This window comes from Chiloscyllium plagiosum, chromosome 2 (genome assembly GCF_004010195.1).
Source record: "Chiloscyllium plagiosum isolate BGI_BamShark_2017 chromosome 2, ASM401019v2, whole genome shotgun sequence".
NCBI classification, from domain to species: domain Eukaryota; kingdom Metazoa; phylum Chordata; class Chondrichthyes; order Orectolobiformes; family Hemiscylliidae; genus Chiloscyllium; species Chiloscyllium plagiosum.
This window is the reverse complement of record NC_057711.1, coordinates 102,775,218-102,797,978: the sequence shown is the minus strand read 5'-3', so window position 1 is coordinate 102,797,978 and position 22,761 is coordinate 102,775,218. Positions and strand designations below refer to the sequence as shown.

Genomic DNA, 22,761 nt, shown 5'->3' with positions numbered 1-22,761 from the left:
TGGAGAAAATTCAGCCCATAAATTGAGGCACTAATATCAGCTTGATGTCCTAAGAGTTGGTCTTAATGGTTGTGTATCCCCAACAGATATGGTCCAAATGTAGTTCAAGATGGAGTTGCAAATATATGCGCTCATTGATTTAATAGGTGGAAACAAGAGAGGTACAGATAGAATTAATGCCTTTTCTCTAGAATGGAGGATTTAAAGACTTGGGGGCACTTTTTTAAGATGAGAGGAGAAAGATTTTAAAAACACATGAGAGCAGTTCTTTTTACAAAGAGGGTGGTTTGCATAAGCAATGACCTTCCTGAGGAAGTGGTGGATGTGGATGCAATTACAACATTTAAAAGATATTTGGATAAGTATTTGAGAGATATGGGCCAGGAGCGAGAAGGTGGAACTAGTTTAGTTAGGAATTATGTTCAGCATTGACTGGCTGGACAGAAGAGTCTGTTTCTGTGCTGTATGACTCTATGACTCTATGTTCAAGCACTTTAGAGAGGAATGGAGATGGGGGTGATAGTTTGCAAAGGCAGTGAGAGATGGGAAATTTTCAATATTGGGATGTTGACAAGTCATGACGAGAAATAGAAAAGAAATAACGGAAATTATAGGTTTTGGTCCTAGGGCAAGGCAAAACCTTAATAAATGCTGAGTCAAGATTAGTGTAGTGCTGGAAAAGCACAGCAGGTCAGACAGCATCCGAGGAGCAGGAAAATCAACATTTCGGGCAAAAGCCCTTCATCAGGATTAATAAATGCTGTCCTCTGCATACTTCATTTCAGCTCTGATGAAGAGCCATCTAGACTTGAAATGTTAGCTTGCTGTCCAACCTGCTGTGATCGCCAGCATTTGTTGTTTTCAGAAACCTTGACAAAGTTTGGCTTATGGAACAAGAGCAAGCTGCATTTAGCATCACCAATTAAAGTTGATATCAATCTTGGTGAGAAAGATAGAAATCACACTGCACCAGGTTATATTCCAGGTTATATTATTTGAAATCACAAGCTTTCGGAGCACAGCCCCTGGTCAGATGAAGTGAGATGAAGCACAACAACACAGAATTTATGGGCAGAGAAATCAAAAATATCATACAAATGATGTGAATGGAATGTCGAATGATAAGTCTCTGCAGGTGACCAAGAATGTCAAATAGTGTGAGTAATGTGTCAACAGCTTAATAACAACCTATAATCTGATTAAATGAGGCAGAGGGAGAAGAGTTGGAGTTCCCACATTAATTTTATTGGGGTGGGGGGCGGATAGAGAGATGGAATGAGTTCCAGGCGCACATTAAGGAACTGAATGGTATTGGAAGATGGACTCTCCGGGTTTTGGCGTTCCCCCTCAGACGGGTGCCACACTCCAATCCGCGATTTCTCAGTTTGTGTGGAAGTCATGGGGGAGCAGGGTTGATCCACACTCCGGGTTTTGCGGATGCACGACATCCGGGTTCCCTCCGACTGGGCCAACCCCCCTCCCCCCCTCCACTGACGCCCCGCCTCCCTCCCCGGCGCCGCGTCATCAGCTGGAGACAAGATGGCCGGTGGGCAGTTGAAGTCCGGTTCTGGAGTCAGTGTGCAGCTTGGGCGACGTTGCGTCCTCGCCGCCGCTGGCTTCACTCACTGGTAAAGCACTGCCGACTAAGAGATTCACAGGGGGAAGAGATAGAGAGAATAATTTCCTTTAGAGGAGGCGGCGGAGGAAGAAAGGGAAATTCCCCGGCTGCCTGTCACCAGCGGAGACCTCGCTTAGCGCTGAGTTGGAGTCTTTGTGACTGACTGGGTCTCCAGCACTCGGCCATGTATTTCCTGAGCGGCTGGCCCCGGAGGCTGCTGTGTCCCCTCAAGGGCTCGGAGAAGCCGTTTCACATTCAGCCTGACTCGCGGAGGCTGGTGTTCGCACTCCTGTCGCAGACACAGATCAGCCTATGGTACAGCAGGGTGAGTATGAGCACCAGCATCTGCACGCTCCTCATCTGGCAATATCTGTATGTGTATCCATCTGTCTGCCCGTGCCCTCTGCGAGCGCGAGCGGGTCTACCCGTGCCCTCTGCGAGCGCGAGCGGGTCTGCCCGTGCCCTCTGCGAGTGTGAGCGGGTCTGCCCGTGCCCTCTGCGAGTGTGAGCGGGTCTGCCCGTGCCCACTGCGAGCACGAGCGGGTCTGCCCGTGCCCTCTGTGAGCGTGAGCGGGTCTGCCCGTGCCCTCTGTGAGCGTGAGCGGGTCTGCCCGTGCCCTCTGTGAGCGCGAGCGGGTCTGCCCGTGCCCTCTGTGAGCGCGAGCGGGTCTGCCCGTGCCCTCTGTGAGCGCGAGCGGGTCTGCCCGTGCCCTCTGCGAGCGCGAGCGGGTCTGCCCGTGCCCACTGCGAGCGTGAGCGGGTCTGCCCGTGCCCACTGCGAGCACGAGCGGGTCTGCCCGTGCCCACTGCGAGCACGAGCGGGTCTGCCTGTGCCCACTGCGAGCGCGAGCGGGTCTGCCCGTGCCCTCTGCGAGCACGAGCGGGTCTGCCCGTGCCCTCTGCGAGCGCGAGCGGGTCTGCCCGTGCCCTCTGCGAGCGCGAGCGGGTCTGCCCGTGCCCTCTGCGAGTGCGAGCGGGTCTGCCCGTGCCCACTGCGAGCGCGAGCGGGTCTGCCCGTGCCCTCTGCGAGCGCGAGCGGGTCTGCCCGTGCCCTCTGCGAGCGCGAGTGGGTCTGCCCGTGCCCTCTGCGAGCACGAGCGGGTCTGCCCGTGCCCGCTGTGAGAATTTATGTCTGCTTGACCTTCTCTCTGGTGTGAAACCAGTATAGTGCCAAATGTCACTCTTCGATCTGTCCCCCGCACCATCTTCCCCCAATGCCTGCCCAAAGGCTGTTTTCCTTCCAGTGTTGTCAGTAGAGTCAAGTCAAATCTTCAGAGTCTGGGGTTCTGCCAAAGTCTATTTAAAACTGAGTGAATAAGGTTTGTGTGTGAGGTTAGAGTTTTAAAGGTACGCAGTGTTTTTTTGTTTTGATAAGTGGAAGTGATATCCTGTTGAAATGATCTCTCCAGACTCTGTAAATGATTTTGAATTGTTGGCAACTCTAACTGCTTAAATGTGACTTGCCAAAATGTTGCTCCTAAGTATGAGAAGGCTGATCATACAGGATTAAATATTTAGGCTTTAAATATTGGTTTGTTTTAACGTAGCTCAACTAATCTATTAATTTTCAGATCTGTGGCTGTGATCTTTTCAGTTGTCCAATCTGCTCAGTCACTCGCTTACCTTCGCTTTTGATGCCTTCACTCCAGCTAGAGCTGCCACTTTCACTCAACTAATCTCTTAATTTACAGAACTGTGGCTGTGATCTTTTCAGTTGTCTGAGAATGACGATTGGTTCTCAATCCAAGTTTGAAGCTTGAGTAATTTTATTATAAGAATTGAGAGGTCTCTTACTCCCTGTAACCCTCATCGCATCCATATGTTTGTGCTTTGTTTTGGAAAGAGGAGAATAGTGATTGATCAAATGTTGTCTCTTGTACTGTTGTTATTGTAGTGTTTATGGAGATAAGGCAGGAACAGGATACTGATTAAGAATGATCAGCCATGATCATATTGAATGGTGGTGCAGGCTCGAAGGGTAGAAGGCCTACTCCTGCACATATTGTCTACCTTCACTTTTGGTTCCTTCACTCCAGCTGGAGCTGCCACTTTCACTCACTCAAATGTTTAGTTTGTAAGCTTGGCACACAATTGTTTTGGACCATTCTTTTACTTGTTAGTTACCAGATCTTGTGAGAGCTCCTCTCTCTTCTGCCAGCACTAATCACTCTTTCAAGATCATTGTGCTATGCAGTGATGACTGACTTCTTTTTTCACGATGTTGTATCTCTCTTTAATAGTCATTCTGTGTGGCCCTTCCTTCCTTGAATCAATTATAGGGAGCTGTGGACCCCTTTTGTCACCAAGGATGAGACCATCCATTCTGATGTAATCTGTCCGTTTGTAATATTATCCCACTGCTTCCACTTCACCACCACATTTATATCATAACTCCCCTCATGAGTCTCCCTGAAAACCACCTGCTACTCAAAAGAACCCATACATAACCTCTGTCCTTCTAAACTACACACTATCACATCTTTACAGTCCCCTTCAAAGTCCTTGAACATGTCAATGCCTCCACAATCATATTCATCTTTTCTGGAACTCCTTATTTCAATCCCTCCAATCAAATTGTCAACAATGCCACAGTGTAGTAGAGCTTTACAAAATCATGAATGGCACTTTATGATTCTATAAAGGTCAATTATTCTTCCTCTGTCTGCAGTTTCTGACAACATTGACCTCTCCATCCTCTGAAGTCTCTCCATATCACCCAGCTCTGTGTGATTGTGCTAGCCAGGCCCTCCTATAATTAGGAGGGCCTGAAGAAGGACTTATGTCCGAAACGTCGATTCTCCTGTTCCCTGGATGCTGCCTAACCTGCTGCGCTGTTCCAGCAACACATTTCACCTCCTATAATTATTTAATGGTAGTCAGCGATTATTCAAAGCAATTTCACTTCCTGCGTTCATGTAAATGTTAAACTGGGATGTTTATGTGCCCTCCAGTGGAAGAATCAGCAAAACAGGGACACAAAATTTTAGAAAGATTGTATATTGAAATTCCCCCTCAGCTATTGCTGCGTGCCATCTCTCTAATCTTGCAGATCTCCATATCGCATTTTATATCCTTTGGCTTGTGAACCTAGACATCCTGCCATCTTTAAGCTCACACTGGCGAACCCTTTAGTCCCACTTGGCAAGCACTGCCTGCCTCAGTGACTTCAAATTGACACTTCTCTTTCCTTTCAAAGCTTTCTCAAAAGATGATGATATTCCTCTTCGTGTTACGCGCTGGACGTCTTTTGCCTCCTGTTTTCCAACCATGGTGTATTTTCTACATGAATGTTTTATGTAATAAACAGCAGCAAGTTTGTTCGGAGATTTCTAAATGTGATGAGAGACTAACAAAGAATGGAAACCAGTACGCAGTAAAAATGGCATGTTGTTGTACGTTTCATTGCACCTGGAGTTACGGGAAGGTGCATTATGTAATTATATCATCCACACTACTCAATTGAAGGCAAGCCCAATTTGAAACAAAAGCGTGCTTTGCTCTAGAGAGGCTACTATTACGTTAATTTTAAAAGCAATAATATAGGGCAGGATGCCGCCAAAGAAGATTCTTAGACATTGGAGTCATATTGACCCTGATGTTTGACTCCCAACCAGCTTGTGTGATTTTAACAGTTAAGAGGCACCTTTTAGCACTTCATCCAAATCAGGTCTTCAGCAGGTTTTGCTGGGTGGAAGGCCAGTTGAATCACCTAAGGTTAAGGGCAGCTGGCAGCACCACCAGGAGGGATGGATGCTATTGATGAGGCAGCAAGAGCCTTTCCAACGCAAACTTAACAAAGATCTGGCGACAGCTGCAAAACTATCATTGTGAAGTCCCCAGGTAGGTATTTAGTTGCCTATCATTGACAATCTGTCCCTTCTGGGCAGATGGGTTTTGCTATTATCAGTCTGCCTTTGGTGAGATCACTCAGGTAAGGGCTGTCATGTAGACAGCCCAGCATGCCACTTTCATGGATTTCCCGAACACTTACCTTTGAAATTACTTCTAAGTAGTGGATAAGATTCCATCTGTGGAGTGTAATTTGATACTTCATATTCAAACCTAAGTGAGTGGTCTGTTTAATACACAAGTCAGCTTTTGAAAGAAAGATTGTTCTGTTTCTTTAATATCTCATTAAAAACATGGCATACTATTAATGCTAAAGTACTATATTTCACACCGTAGAATCAAAATGAGATTGCCAAAAATTGTTATCTTGCACAATAAGATGTTGGTTCAGCTATCACAATCGAGCTGGGTAGTTATCTGCTGGTGGTCAAAATTGTGATATTTCACTTGATTATTATTGGAATCGGGGTCTTCAGATTAGCATTTGCAGCAGTTTGTGGCTTAAACATGTTTTTTGTCTCGTCTACCGCTATAGAACCACAGATAAGTTGCAGCCAAACTAATCTGGATTGATTCTTCTGGTTTTGTTTTTGAAGAGGTGAACAAGGGGGAGTATATAGTTGACTTGTGGGTTTCATTCCTCCTCCATTGCCTCCAATGTGGCAGTATTACATGCATTTGTTAATTGAGTGTCTCTCTGAGTAGGATAATTATTGTTTAGTGGTGAATATTTTCTGTCCTTGGAATAAAATGCTTCATTGGCTGTAAAGTCCTGAGGTTGTTGAAGGCACATGTAATTGCATATGGACCTGATATATGGTTCAATTTTTTTTTATTTCATTCCTGTGATTTGCAGTAAGCACAGTCTCGCTTAACTTACAAGAACTGGAGAAGTTCTGTGTATATTATCCTGAATAGATGTGGTATAATATGTTTGCAATGCTACTTTGTTATATTATTCTTTCTCTTTTTATTTGCAGTCTGGTCCAGCTAGATAAAGTGCTCAAATATTTATCTTTGTCACCTTACACAACTCCACAACATCATATTGGCTCAGATATCCAATCAGTGTTGAAAGTTCTATCTCTGACCCCAATCAGATTAAATGTTACCTCTTATTGTTAGATGACTTCTATGCTGGAAATTGCTGGACATGGGCCCATTAGCTTGTCGAGAAATCCACAGATTCAACAGTGCAGAAGTCTTCCTAGAAACTAATGTCATTTTGCAGTAGGAAATAGTGTTCTGTGCTTTTAAATGTCAGTGTATCTATACTGAATAGACACCGGCGGTGCAGATTTCCACCACCTTCTTGAGGGCAATTAGGGATTGGTCATAAATGCTAGCCTAACAGTGAAACTCACATTACCATGAATTAGTTAAAAAATAAATGGCAGCACAGCGGGAGTAGGTTTTAATCCTCTAACTCTTCCTTTATTGCGCTAAATTTAACTGAATGAGTACCTCAGAACTCTGGCAGCAAGGAGCTTTTTCAGAAGGATGCTGATATAAGGGAATTGCACATCATAAGTTTCAATTTCCCAGGCAATTCCTACAGAATCTGTTGCACTAAGGATTCCACAAGGTTCTGACATGCTGCTCTAACAAAAGCGCTCTAACAAAAGCACTCTACCAATGCAAATGTGTCAGTTTTTGCTTTATCTAATAGTTTTGGATTGGTTTGCATTGAATAATTATGAAAGTGGACCAAATGGTGAACAAGCTAAATTGAATATGATTTACTGGACTCTCTTTAATTTTGTCAAAAATTTTCCATCCTAATATTGGAAATAACTGACCGTGTCACCTCTATCAGTACAATGAATTCTTGCAAACCATGGTTTTATGGCAGTGTGTGCTGAATTACACATATGATAATGCTCAGCCAATGAATGTACTGAAGGCTATGTAATTAAGTTTTTTTGGTCTCTGATTGTGATCTGCCAGAAAACTGGTGTTTTTGTGAGAATCTGTCAATGACAGAGAAAGCTGAAGAGTCCAAATGGTCTACTCTCTCCATTTATATTTTTGAAATTTATGCAATGTGGAAAGCTGTTAGACCTTTGTCACAAATGACCATATCTATCTTAACAGCATTCAGATGTATAGTTTCAATTTTTTTTATGTGTAAACTGTGGCAATAAAGAGTTATTGCTTTTCACAAGGTGCAACAATGTATTCAGTGGTAAACTTGTGTTAGCTTTAGTATTGTAATCTAAAAATATTTAGAAATACTTTGTGCTTGAATACAGCATATGCTAAAAATTTGAACTATGGAAGGGAAATGCCATTTGTAGCAAGTCAGGTAGCATCTGAAGAGTGAAACAGTTAACATTTTAGGTTAATAAACTGTAATTCAGTTGAAAACTTGACTAAAACTCTTTCTTTCTCAGTCTGAGTTGCTGAGTATTTCCAGCAATTTCTTTAATTAGAGACTTTTTAATACTTTCCAAACCATGATTCCCTCACTTCATTCTCTTTTTTTAACTTTTTTTTTTAGCTTTCAATGTTGTTGAATTATACAGAGAATGGAACACTCGTAAATGTTTCAATTTGTGCATGGTGAAGGAATGTTGCATTAATGCAACATTTCTTTCCTGGTCTGGTTGAATGAGGGTATTAGCTACAAAATTCAGAAATTCTCTTTGCTGTGAGTAGTTCTGTTAGACTCTTTGCATCTAAGTAACAGAGATGTTGACACCATAGTGTCAGTCTCCGTTATGTACTCTATAAAGGTGCTTGATCCGCATCTGAGCATGGTTAGGTGAGCATTGAGGCAGTCCACAAGTATGGAGAGACTCTCCTAATCAGAGGTTGTGTAGTTTTGGCTTGCAGTCACTAGCAATGTAGAAGAATGAGAGATGACCTTATTGAAACATACAGAATTGGTATAACGGCTGGTATAACGGTATAGAAATGGTATAACGGCTGCAGAAAGGCAGTTCGAGGGGGATCTGCCTTTGGAGGTAGTATGGGCTGAAGTCAGAAATAGGAAAGGAGCAGTCACCTTGTTGGATGTTTACTATAGGCCCCCCAGTAGCAGTAGAGATGTGGAGAAACAGATTTTGGAAAGGTGCAGAAGCCACAGGGTAGTAGTCATGAGTGATTTCAACTTCCCAAATATTGATTAGAAGCTCTTTAGATCAAGTAGATTGGACGGGGCGGTGTTTGTGCAGTGTGTCCAGGAGCTTTTCTAACTCCGTATGTAGATTGTCCGATCAGAGGGGAGGCCATATTGGATTTGGTACTTGATAACGAACCGGGACAAGTGATGGGCTTGTTAATGGGTGAGCATTTTGTGATGGTGACCACAATTCTGTGACTTTCACCTTGGTTATGGAGAGAGATAGGTGCGTGCAACAGGGCAGGTTTTACAATTGGGGGAAGGGTAAATACGATGCTGCAAGACAGGATCTGAGGAGCATAAGTTGGGAGCATAGGCTGTCAGGGAAGGATGTCATTGAAATGTGGAACTTTTTCAAGGAACAGATATGACGTGTCCTTGATATGTATGTACCTGTCAGGCAGGAAAGAGATGGTCATGTGAGGGGGTCATGTGAGGGAACTTTGGTTGACAAGGGAGGTTGAATGTCTTGTAAGGAGGAAGAAGGAGGCTTACATAAGGTTGAGGAAACAAGGTTCAGACAGAGCGTTGGAGGGATACAGGATAGCCAGGAGGGAGCTGAAGAAAGAGATTAAGAGTGGGCATGAAAAATCTTTGGCGGGTAGGATCAAGGATAACCCCAAGGCCTTTTATGCGTATGTGAGAAACATGAGAATGACGAGAACAAGGTTCTTGTGGTCACACACTTCACAGACTGACCAGCCTCTGCATGAAGAAATATTTCCTCATCTTAATCCTCAATGGCCTAACAACCTGTCCTCAGACTGTGTCCTCTGGTTTTAAACTCCCCAACCTGGGAAAATATCCTCCCTACAATCTAAACCCCAGAACAGTGAGCTGTCAGTCCTGTTCATGTTTCAGCCAAGTTTCTGTAAAAGCTCTGAAATCCCAATCCCATGTACTTAAACACACTCTGAGTTTATCAGCCTTATCTGGAAGACCCCTTGCACTGAAATAAATGCAATTTCGTTCTTCAGAGTTACAATGTACCCTGATTCTCTCTTTTCTTTCTTTTCTAATTGGTGTGCTCTCTTCACATTCAGAACCTTCCCCACCAACCTTTCTATTTACGCCATGACTTGTAATTCCTCCACTCTCCTCTCTATCTGTATAAAGTCTCTTTGGGTGGAACGAGCAAAGCTCCCTGCTAAGATATGGGTCCCTTTCCAGCTCGGGTAAGACCTATCCTCTTTGAACAGGTCTTTTCTGTCCCAGAGGAGACTCCAATGTGTGCAACTGGACTTGAAATCATACAGAACTGAGATTCCAGACAACATCTATGTTGATCTTAGCTGGGCAGTTGTAGGGGTGGCACAAGTTGAAGGAAAAATTGAGGACTGCAGATGCTGGAGATCAGAGTCAAAAAGTGTGGTGCTGGAAAGGTGTGGTACTGTGGTCAGGCAGCATCCGAGGAGCAGGAGAGTCGACGTTTCAAGCATAAGCCTTTCATCACATTCACGGTGAAGAGCTTATGCTCAAAACATCGACTCTCCTGCTCCTCGGCTGCTGCCTGACTGGCTGTGCTTTTCCAGCACAACACTACGTGGCACAGTTGAAGTCAACCTTCCTGAGGTAGAACAGGTAAGTGTTTGCACTTGATGCGGATAACTGGTCCCGTCTTGGAAACTGGTTTCTGCTGAGCACAGACGAGAGCATGATTTGAGGTGGGAACTTGACTGTCAGAAAAAGCTCCCAAGAAGCAGCTCCAAAGGAATTTTGAAGTCTGGCAGCACTGAGGGACTTGCATCTCAGCAAGTGCCTTCAGCTTTGAGCCAAGGGGGAAGTGGGTGGAAGTGTGGACAAGCCCCTGATCTCTCCTCGTGATGCTCTCTTGGGTGCAAAGCTCACCACCTCTTCTTGAAAGTGGTCCCTTTGAAGACAGGTGCAGGCAGCAGCCGCTTGAGTTCCTCCTCTTCACCCCCCCCTCCATTAGCCCTCCCCACCATCACCAACGACATCTGCCAACACGGATGAGGTTGGAGACGATGTGGTTTTGCCAAGAGGCTCCTTCACCTCATCCCAACAACAGTCTACTCACTCTCACTGGATGTCATTTCTCTGCTTTGCAGAGAAGATTTACCAGGATGTTGCCTGGAATGGAGTGGAAGTCGTACGAGGATAGGTTGAGAGTTCTCGGCCTTTTCTCGTTGGAACGGCGAAGGATGAGGGGTGACTTGATAGAGCTTTATAAGATGATCAGAGGAATAGGTAGAGTAGACAGTCAGAAACTTTTTCCCCGGGTACAACAGAGTGTTACAAGGGGACATAAATTTAAGGTGAAGGGTGGAAGGTATAGGGGGGATGTCAGGGGTAGGTTCTTTACCCAGAGAGTGGTGGGGGCATGGAATGTGCTGCCTGTGGGAGTGGCAGAGTCAGAATCATTGACCTTTAAGTGGCAATTGGATAAGTACATGGATAGGTGCTTAAGCTAGGACAAATGTTCGGCACAACAGGACAAATGTTCGGCACAACATCGTGGGCCGAAGGGCCTGTTCTGTGCTGTATTGTTCTATGTAATTTTTAGGAAGCTTTACAGGGTAAATGCGGCAAGGTTGTTTCCCCTTGGGAGAATCTAAGACCAGAGGGCATGATCTCAGAATAAGGGGTCATCCATTTGTAACTGAGGCAGGGAGGATTTCTTTCTTAAAATACAGTGATTCCATGGAATTCTTTATTGTAGAGGCTGATGGAGCAGACTTGATGGGCTGAACGGCCTACTTCTGCTCCTACATCTTAAGGTCTTGACATGCTTCCTAAAGTTGTGTTTTTAAAACTGAGCTGAGGCCTAACCAGTATCTTGTAAAGATTTAATATAACAGATTAACTAAATACAAGTAAGTTTGTAAAATCCTGGATTCCTTATGCCATTTTTAATAATCTTCTCAACTTAGCACTTTTAAAAGTTTGTTACGTGCACCCTTTTTGAAAAAAAAACAGTTACGGTTTCGGTCAGATTATCCGTCCTCATTCTTCCTATCAAATGTATCACACTGTTGTTAGAGGTAAATTATGTTGGCCAGTTTGAGTTTTTTTCAAACCAAGTGAGAGAGAGCAATGCAGTTGGTATGAAAGTGGACATCCAAAAGACATTTGATAAGGTGTTAGAATTGTTAGAAAATCTGATGCCGATAGGCTGAAGGGAGAAATAGCAGGATGAAAGGGACAGTAACAACATAAAGAAAATTGGTTAAAGGTTTGAAATAAACATTGAAGGAAATGGCTATTTTCCAGACTGAAAGGTGGTGTACAAAGTTCATTATGAGAACTTGGACTGAAGATGTAGGTGACAATTTTAGTATTTACAGACGTTGTGAAACTTGAAAGTAGTGTTCATACAAATTTTAGCAGATATATGCCATTTAACTCCTTGAGCCTCTCTATTTGGTAAGATTATGACATAAGTTTCAAAAGGATGTAGAAAGGTTGATGAATTTGAAAGGTAAATGGCAGAAAACATGTAACTCTGGCAAATGATACATTTTGGTCTGAAGAGATTCAATGGTACACTGGTAAAGGGGGTGAAAGAAAGAGACCTGAGGAGCATTTGCACATAATTTATTCTGCCACTCCAAGGATTTTTTTTCAAAGCCGTTAATAAAGCACCTGGGTGTTCTGGATTTCATAAATAAATTTATGACCTGCAGAGTTAAGATTATTTGCTGAACTTGTATAAAGCATTAGCTCAAGAAATTCTCATTGAATCTAGTTGGCTATTAAATTTCCAAGGATGTGAACATACTGGCTGGGCCAGCGTTTGAGTATCCTTAATTGCACTTGAGAAGATGGTGATGAGCTATCTTCTTGAATTCCTGTAGTCTTAGATTGAAGGAGCACACAGTGTTTTTACAAAGCAAGTTCCAGGAATTTGACTCTCTGATAGTGGGATATGATGGGCAGTATAGTTCTAAGGCAGGATTGTGAGAAATTTGGAAGGCCACTTGGAGGTTATGATGTTCCCGTGCATTATCTGCTCTTGGCTTTCTAGGTGATAGGTGTTGGGGGAAGCTTTGAGAAGTATTGTTGCGGAGTCTCACCTATCCAGGCAAGTGAGGAGTACTCCATCATGTTTCTGACTTGTGCCTTGTAAATGGTGCATTGTCATTGAGGAGACAGGAGGTGAGTTCCTCACCACAGATGAGGCTCGTTTCTCCCTGGCATTTTGTCAACTATTTCAGAGTTTGGAAGGTGTTCCTGATATTCTAAACTACTTTAAGTTGTTTACATTGTTGAGAATTTAATTTCTCTGGATTTTAATTTTACTGTGCCTATTACTGCTAAACCAGGTTTAATCCATGTGAGTTGGCCTTTAAGTACAGGGCATTATTAATATATTTAGAAATTGACAGTGCATGTTTTAGTGAAGTTGTCATTGTCAAAGTTTGGCTGCATTTTGTTAAGAGCTTTGAAATATTTCATTTAATTCAAACAATACATGAATAATTACAGAAACTGTTATTACATAATGGTGAAGCCTTACTGTCCTATACCAACAACAGACAATTTCCAAGCATAAAGGCCATCTTACCAGAAATACGTGTTTAATGGTCTTCTGATGAATTTGAACTATTTACATAAGTAATTTGTTAAAATTAGCGTGTCAGTTCTAGAGTACACGGAACAACATAACATCTGTGCCAGTTTGGATTGAGTTAAAGTGAACTGATATTGGCCTGAATTGCTAAGCATAACAAGAATGCTATTCACATGTGTCTTGCAGTTTTTTGTTTTTATTCTTCAAAACTCAGTGATGAATGTTGAGAGGCGCAAATACTTTTTTTTGGATAAGAAGGTTTGGCTGCCTTCACTAAATGATTGGAATGAATTTGTTTGCAATTTAGATCCAATTGTAATCCAATGAACTGCATTCTTTGAAGTATTTGGCATCCACACTTATTTTCAATCTCCTTGCTTTTCTCCTCTTCTCTTTCACTTCCTGTAGACAGTGCTGATTCAGTGCTGGTAGCCTTATGTTAATTTATTGAACTTGTCTATTTCATATGTAAGCTGTTTAACAGACCTGAATCCACTCTTGTCCTCATTGACCGTTCAAGGATGCAACTCTCAGGATGACTAGGTAGAGAACTAAATAGTGGAAGATGTGGACTCGTTTTTCTTTCATTCTGTTTTCCTAATTGATTGAGGGAAATTGTAGTTAGTGTCAGTTAAACAGCTGTCTAGCAATTCCTGCTTAAAAATGTCTGATGTCAGACAAGAGCAGGATTAGTCTTAGTTGATATAGAGTTTTCTTTCAGTTTGGTAGACCAAGTACCGTTTGTCATTACCTGTGGAGCAATGGTTCAATATAGTCTTATATCTTCAGCAAAGGATGTGGTGAAATGCTTGGTTCTAAGGGTTGTAGTAGCTTTCAAGTCATGTTTTGCCTATAAATAAATGAGATCTGTTGAATTATGCAGCTGGTCAAGCTTTGATATGTGCAGTCTTTTACAGAAAGTGAATTGTTGAAGGAGAAAGGTCGCGACTTACCCTGATTTTTTTTTTGGCTTTCCAATCACCTTTCCCTGACATACTGAAGATATCTTGTAATGTTTCTCTGCTGCAGCTAAGTGGGCATCTCTCTACATATCAGGTATTGAAGCTCGTCTGCATGCTATGTTCATCGTTTAGCTTCAGGAAATGTAAGTAATCAGGAAATGAAACCATTATTATGTTAATGCCATACTCTTTATCATGAAATCCATCTTTCCTTGTGTGATATCATGTATATCAGATCTTATACCTTACCCTAACCCATAACCTTACCATTTCATAAGTCTGGGTTGCTCCCCGTCATATTCATTATAAGACCATTTCTGTTCAATTCCTGTCATCCTTCTATCCCCTTCCTGTCCAAAACTTATTTACTTCTGTATTTTCCAATTCTTTTCCCTACTTCACTTGACAGTATTTTCAAATTTCCAGCCACTTAGATCACGATTGTCCATTCACTACAGTATTTTGGTGTAGTTGAATTTGTTCAACTACCACACTCTACTCTCCCTTTGGCATTGTTTCAAGTTAAGCTATTAGTCTCTTTCACTCTGGCTGTTACCCTCAGTATGGCTTTCATCTCCATTCTTTTATGTGCAAGGAATGCACATTTAAACAGCTAAAGCAACTGCTTTGGTCATTCATTGTCAGATCAAGCTAGTGAATCGATGGGCCAAATGGTCTAATTCTGCTACTGTGTCATATAGTCTAACTAGTTGTGTGCCATCCTGCTGGATACTTCAAGTTGGACTGCTGTTTGAGACTTGCATGCTTTTAATTCATAGGTAAAAATAATTGGTTTTAATTAGCTTTATACAAAATTTAGTTTTCAGTGGCATTAATGCTTTTATGATTAGACCAGTCGATCCAAGCAGGTTTGAAAAACAATTCTAGATGTCCAGGTTACCATGATCGTATTTCTTTAAAGTGTAAGGTTTTTTTATAAAAAACTGTATATGCAACCATGCCAATAATTACCTACTTATAGAAATATCTGCAAAGCCTTGAGACAATATTTCTGAGTTCTGTATTTGCAAACATTAATCTCTGTGTAGGTGGAAAGTTTGGGTTGATGATTGCAACCACTCCACATTTATGAATTTGGCTGTCTTGTGGAACCTAGTTATTGGTTTCTGCTCCTGTACTTGTAGTTTAGCAAATAACTCAGATTGTTGTTCAGGAATTGTTAAGAAAGCTGTCTTTGCACTTGAACATTGAAAAAGCTATATTGTGAAGTTGAAGCCTTCTGCACTTTATCATTGCTCTATCTCTGGCATCATGAAAAGTTGGAACAGTATTGCACATGTAGAAAAAATTCCAAAGTTCTGCACCGTGGCATAATCAGATAAAATACAGGTACCTGGAGAAAGAACAAAAGATAACCAAAACATTGCTAAAGAATTGTTAAGTGGACAACACTGGTGAGTGTTTTGGGCGAAACATGTTGCTGTGCCCCTCTAAACCATTTGCCAGTGTCCATAAATGAACTTTTGATTTTTAATGTCTAAATACCAAGCTTAAAGTGCTGATCTATATCTTTGATACCAGCATAATTATCTCCATGTGTGGTCTCAGTTGCAAGTTCATCATAAACAGAATATTGTTTAAAATGAATGTTGAACTCAGCTTTTATACTGCAAGTCAGTGCTCCCACTTATCTCTTCATTTATATCTCTGCTGTGAATATGACTTTCAGTTTAAAAAAAATACAAATTAAACAATCAGCACGTTGATGATCTTTATTCCCCATCCTCTTTGTCTCAAATTTGGACCGAAGTTATTAGATTCTGAAGAAGTTTTGCATATGAAGAGGTTGCTGACATTTCAAATAAGTGATGTTTCTTTTTAACTTTGAAGTAGTATTTACAATATTACAATTAGTGAAATATTAAAATTTAAATTATAAACATATAAGGGCTTTACATGACTGAGCGGAAAGCATCGACTACGTCTTCTGGTGTGTATTTATGTGCCTACTGTGTGGGGTGTTTGTACTGGATGTAGGTTTGCTCACTGAGCTGGAAGGTTCATTTCCAGACATTTCATCACCCTACTAGGTACATCTTCAGTGGGCCTCCGGACGAAGCACTGCTTTCTATTTATATGTTTTGATTTCTTTAGGTTGGTGATGTCGTTTAGGGTGGTAGATGGGGTCTAACTGGATGTGTTTATTCATTAGAGTTCTGGTTGGAATGCCATGCTTCTAGGAATTCTCGTGTGTGTGTCTCTGTTTGGCATGTCCTTGGATGATGTGTTGTCCCAGTCGAAGTGATGTCCTTCCTTACCTGTATGTAAGGATACTAGTGAGAAAGGGTCATATCGTTTTGTGGCTAGTTGATGTTTATATATCCTGGTGGCTAACTTTCTGTCTGTTTGCCCAATGTCATGTTTGTTACAGTTCTTGCACGGTATTTTGTAAATGACATTAGTTTTGCTTGTACAGAAGTTGAGCTGATAAATCATCTCATACCAATATTGTGATAATACCTAAGTTTCAGAATGGTCTGACCATATGAAATAGGAACAAGAGGAGGCTGTTGAGCTCCTCGAAGCTCCTGTACCATTCATTAAGATGATGGCAGATCCAAGTATCCTCGCATTCACTTTCCTGCCTTTTTCCTATAACACTTGATTCCTGTACTGATAAAGAATTTATCTATCTTCACATTGATTTCACACAAGGTCTCTGCCCTCACAACCCTGTGGGAAGGAATTTGAAAACACTCACCCTCTGAGAAAAGAATCTCATCCTCATCTAGTCTTAAATTGGCACCTCGTAGTCTGAGACCGTACCCTTTGGTCAAAGACTCTCCCTTGAGGAGAAATATCCTTCAACATTTTCCTTGTTAAGCCCCTTAAAAATTCTTATTGTTTCAATGAGATCACCTCTCAATATTCTAAAATGAGTAAAGTCCTAACCTGTTTAGCCTTTGCTCATAAGACAGTTTCTCCATACTAGGAATCATCCGAGCGAACCTCCTTTGAACTGTTTTCAATGAAATGATACCTTCTCGTAAATAAGGGACCAAAACTACACTCAGTATTCCAGATGTGGTCTCATCAGCACTTTGTAAGTTTTGGTAAGACTTTCCTACTCCTACTTCAACTCCCTTAAAATAAGGGCTAACATTCCATTGTTCTTCCTCATAACCTGCTACACCTGTATGCTAGTTTTATGTTTCATGCATGGTACCTCCAAATTCTTGTGTTGCAGTGTTCTCAATATAAATAATACTTTTTAATAATAATTGTTTTGCTCTTCCAAAACGAACAACTTCACATTTTCCACATTATGCTCTGCCAACTTTTTGCACACTTACTTAACTTATCAATATCTCTCTGTTAACAGTTATCTCTCACAACTTGCCTTTTCACCTATTTTTGTTGTCTGCAAGTTTGACTACAGTACATTTGTTTCCTTCCTCCAAGTCGTTAACAGACTGCACAAGTTTTGGTCCCAGCACTGATCCCTATGAAACCCTGTTTACAGGTTAACAACCTGAAAATAACCCACATCCCCACTCGCTGTTTCCTGTCCATTTGCCAATATGCAATTAATCTTTTCCTTTGCCTCCACTGTGCTTTCCTTTTATTAAAATGAGGATCGTCTGATGCGTACTTTTGACAAGAGGATATCAGGAGTTCACATTGTTAGATTGCTAGTACGAATGTTTAATATTTCCCACAGTGCTTTGGATTCAACAGGTAATTTTATCTTGCCCGAATTAGCAAAGCATTTTGAATTTTCTAAACTTATGTAGTTTGAAACAAAGTATGGAATGAGATTGGCTCCAGCTCCTTGTTCTCTACTCCTACCCAGCATGAAGACCATGCTCTGAGTGCATTAGTTAAGTATGTTTCAGCTTCTGTTCACTGAATTTCTATTTCGTGTTGAGGAAGCCAATTGTACCAGATCACGAATGACGTTTGAAAAGCCAATAATTCTGCCTTGACATTCAAGAATCTCGTTCCTTTGAGATTTTTGCTTTAGATTCCTACTCTATATTGTGTATCGCTTTCTTGTTATTTAAGTAGCTTGGTTAGACAAAAATCGCACTTCAATTATGAGCAAGGAGAAAAAAATGAATATATCTAAACTAAAATATCTAATCTTTGTGTTAGCCTGTTTTTCTAACTTGCTGAACTGCTTTCATTGTATTTCAAAGGCATTTCGCATCAGCATTATAAAGTAAAACATGACTCCAAGTCACATAAGATATTGGATCAGATGACTAAACTCTGGGGCATGGGAGTGAGGAGGTATGCAGGGGCAGCTGGAAAGAGGAAGGCAGGCATGGGGAGAGAGGGGGTAGACTGGTGAAGGGCTAGATGTGGGAGAGCCTGGTTGGTGTCAAGTGGGTGATGGACTGTGAAAGGGGAGATTGGAGGAACTTCTGAGCCACTACAACAACTCCGATGGTGCTTCATTCACTGATTCCTGTACCTTATCTTGAGTCATGAAATCAGGAAAAGGCTGGGTAGCATTATTCTAAAGGCTATTTGTCAAGCATGGAATATATTCAATCATTTTTTATTTGCAAAATCTGCTTAGTCATAGAGAAGTACAGCACAGAAATCGACCCTTCGGTCCAGCTTGTTCATGTCAACCAGATATCCTAAATTAATCAAGTTCCATTTACCAGCATTTTGTCCATATCCCTTTAAAGCCCTCCTATTCATATATATGACCAGATGCCCTTTAAAAGTTACAATTGTACCAGTCCCATCAATTCCTCTGGTAAGCTCATTCTATACACGCACCACCCTTTGCGTGAAAAAGTTGCCCCTTGGGTTCCTTTTAAATCTTTCCCCCACCACCACCACCAACACCACTTTAAACCTATCCTCTCTTGTTTTGTACTCTTCCAAACCAGGGAAAAGATCTTGTCTAGTTATCCTATCCAAGCCCCTCATGATTTTATAAACCTGTATAGGATTACTCCTCAGCCTCTGACGCTGTAGGGAAAGTTGCTCCAGCCTTTTCAGCCTCTCCCTATATCCCAAATTTTCCAACTCTGACAACATCCTTGTAAATCTTTTCTGAACCCTTTCAAGTTTCACATCATCTTTCCTATAGGGGGGAGACTAGAATTGCACAATGTATTCCAAAAATGGCCTAACTAATGCCCTGTACAGCTGCAACATGGTCTCCTCACTCCTATACTCAATGCTATAACCAATAAAGGCAAGCATACCAAATGCCATCTTCTCTGTCCTATCTACTTGCAACTCCACTTACAAGGAACTATGAACCTGCACTGTAAGGTCTCTTTGTTGAGCATCACTCCTCAGGACCTTACCAATAAGTGTATAAGTTCTGCCCTGATTTGACTTTCCAAAATGCAGCACCTCATGTTTTAAAAAGAAATTAAACTCCATCTGCCACTCATTGGCCGATCTGATGAAAATCCCATATTCTGTGAGCTAACCTCCTTTGCTGTCCACAACACGTCACATTTTGGTGTTACCTACAAACTTACAAACTATACCTCCTGTGTTCACATCCACGAAAAGTAGTGGGGTCAGCACCTGATCCTTGTGGTTCACCACTCGTCACAGGCCTCCAGTCTGAAAAGTGAACTTCCACCTTTTTTTCTACTTTTGAGCTAGTTCTGTGTCCAAAAGGCTAGTTCTGCATGCTCCATGTAACCTAACTTTGCTAACCAGTCTACTATGAGAAAGCTTGTCAAAAACCTTCCTGAAGTCCATATAGATCACGTCTACTGCTCAGCCCTCATCAATCCTATTTATTACTTTTTCAAAAAAACTCAGTTAAGTTGATGAGACACAAATCCATGCTGACTACTCCGAATCAGTCCTTGCCTTTTGAAATACACATGATCTGACTTATCCAGTTGTAGCATAATTGTGAACTTTTGTACTCAATCTCTACTGATGAAGACAGGCATGTCATATGCCTTGGAGAAAGTGTGGACTGCAGATGCTGGAGATCAGAGCTGAAAGATGTGTTACTGGAAAAGCGCAGCAGGTCAGGCAGCATCAAAGGAGCAGGCGAATCGATGTTTCGGGCATAAGCTCCTCATTCCTGAAGAAGGGTTTATGCCTGAAACGTCGATTCTTCTGCTCCTTTGATGCTGCCTGACCTGCTGCACTTTTCCAGCAACACATTTTTCATGTCATATGCCTTCTTTGCCACCTTATGTTGCCCTTTTCAGGCAACTGTGGACTTGAGCTCCTCAGTATATCATAGAGTCATAGAGATGTACAGCATGGAAACAGACCCTTTGGTCCAACCCGTCCATGCCGACCAGATATCGCAATCCAACCTAGTCCCACCTACCAGCACCTGGCCCATATCCCTCCAAACCCTTCCTATTCATAGACCCATCCAAATGCCTTTTAAGTGTTGCAATTGTACTAGCCTCCAGCACTCCTGTTTACAGGAATTTAGTGATTGGAACCACATAGATCTTGTTAACTACAAGGTTCTTGATTGGCCTTGGTTAATAACTCCAATCAGGAAAGCCTTGGCTGAGCAATATATAATCAGGGATCAGAATTTCCTCATTGAGGACTTTCTCTGAGCTGGCTAATTACAGCCAGTGTATTGTGAAGAAAGAAGCTCTACGTTTTGACTGTGCTATCAGCTCGGTTGTATGAGCCTCTGTTTCTACTGCTGCTGCTGCCTGGGTATAACCGGTTCTGCTGCTGCTGCTGCCGCCGTCTCCTGCCCCACATTAGGTTCTGCTGCTGCTTCTGTCCTCTGGGCCCCCACCCGGATCTGTTGCTGCCACCATTGCCCGCATACTACTCGGATCTGTTGCTGCCGCCGTCTCCTGGCCCCCCACCTGGATCTGCTGCCACTGCTGCTGTCTCCTGTCCCCCCCCACCCCCAGGTTCTGCTGCAGAATCTTTTTGGATTTCCCTATGTTTGCTCTGAATGTTTAAATATTGGTAATGTAGTTTTGTTTAATCGCAAAATGACTTTTGAAATAGAAATGTTAACTGTACAAATAGAAACCAGATTATATATTTTCTCTTTATTTTATTCAAGTTTCAAATGATGAACCAAATAACTAAAGTTTGAACAAGAAATTAAGTTGACTGTCTTTAAATTCATCTTTTTGGCAAGATAATAACTTCAGTCAGTCTTCTGATCTTATGTAATTTTTTTGTCAGAACTGAAAAGGATATTCTCCCTGGCATAAAGAAGAGTAGTGGAAATTGTTGTTGAGTCAATGTTTGCATTGTGTACCTGAGATTAACTTGGAATCTAGGCAATTGTAGAAACTATCCTTAATATTTAAATGCTAGGTACCTATGGGTTTTTTTTCTTGTGCAGGGATATTTTCTTTCTTCTGGTTTCAGAACCAGAAGGACTGTTAATTGCTTAAAAAAAATAAAGAAGTCTTGTTAAAGGTATAAGTTCTCTTTTTAAACATCAATATGTAAAATTGGATCAGTTGCATAATTTCAGATTAGAATGTTTAATTTTGATTTTACACCTGTCAGTGTATTCTTTAATGCAGCAAATGACTGGAATTACAATTGTAAAACACTTCACCTAAATTCAAGTGGTCACATAATGTGTGCCTGTAGGATTTAATAGTTGTAGCATGAACCTACAGTTGTTAAAGGGGATGTTCTGTTATAATTTAATATCTACAAAATAATTGACTCAACCAGCAAGAGGAAGATCAGTTTATCATGACAGCAGGGAATGCCCCATGGAAATTATGTTTTAGCTCGGAAGTTGTTCTTAATTGTGCACTAAATTGTGGAATTTGTACAGAACACATCTGAGGACAGGGAATGGGAAGTGGTTATTGCTCAGATGTTTCAGGTTAAATGTTTTGTTAGCATTTTTGCAACTGAGGATGGAAGGTCTATTTTTTTCCCTGTACTCATCACAACGTAATTTCAAATACTTTACCCAGTTACCAATATAGCCAGTTGTTTACTATATAAACCTTAGGTTCAGATTAAAAGAATCCATCAACCAGGTTTAATCAAACAACAAAGTTGTTTAACTGTTATGAAAAGTGAATTGTTGGGCAAAGATGTAAGACTGACCAGCACAGTTTGAAACATGGAGTGTAAATATCTACCCATCTAAATAATCCCACATGCCAAGTGCACCAATTAAAGCTAAAGTGAAGAACCTAACATGCAGAGATTAATTTTGAGGAGAAAACTCTGGCCAATAATTGTAGTTTTTGCAGGTTAAAATGGGGAGAAAGTGAGGACTGCAGATGCTGGAGATCAGAGCTGAAAATGTGTTGCTGGAAAAGCGCAGCAGGTCAGGCAGCATCCAATAATTGTAGTTTTTGCAGGTTAAAATGGGGAGAAAGTGAGGGCTGGAGATCAGAGCTGAAAATGTGTTGCTGGAAAAGCGCAGCAGGTCAGGCAGCATCCAGGGAACAGGAGAATCGACGTTTCGGGCATAAGCCCTGAAGATGCTGCCTGATCTGCTGCGCTTTTCCAGCAACACATTTTCAGCAGGTTAAAATGGGCAGAGTGAAAATGTTCTAGGTGGCATATGTACATTCAGTCAGTTGTCATTGGGACCTTTACAGGCAGCTTGTTCAGCAAAAACTGGGCAAAAACTCTTTCAGGAGAAGAGCTTGATTACACTGAAGCTTCAAAAAGTTTCCCTTGGTTTGTATTTTTGTCAGTATGGTGGGCTGTCACTTCAAGGGTTCACTCACGTGACATAATGATG

At 41.6% G+C, this 22,761-nt stretch overlaps 1 protein-coding gene across 1 annotated transcript in view; it reads left to right on the top strand.

Moving 5' to 3' along the window:
• The first annotated feature begins 1,516 nt into the window (after positions 1 to 1,516).
• Positions 1,517 to 22,761, top strand: part of ric1 (RIC1 homolog, RAB6A GEF complex partner 1) — a 212,414-nt gene continuing 191,169 nt past the window's right edge. Inside the window, exon 1 of the mRNA XM_043715245.1 lies at positions 1,517 to 1,943. Within this exon, the coding sequence (XP_043571180.1) occupies positions 1,803 to 1,943 (141 nt within the window). The 5' untranslated portion in view covers positions 1,517 to 1,802. The remainder of the gene's footprint in view (positions 1,944 to 22,761) is intronic.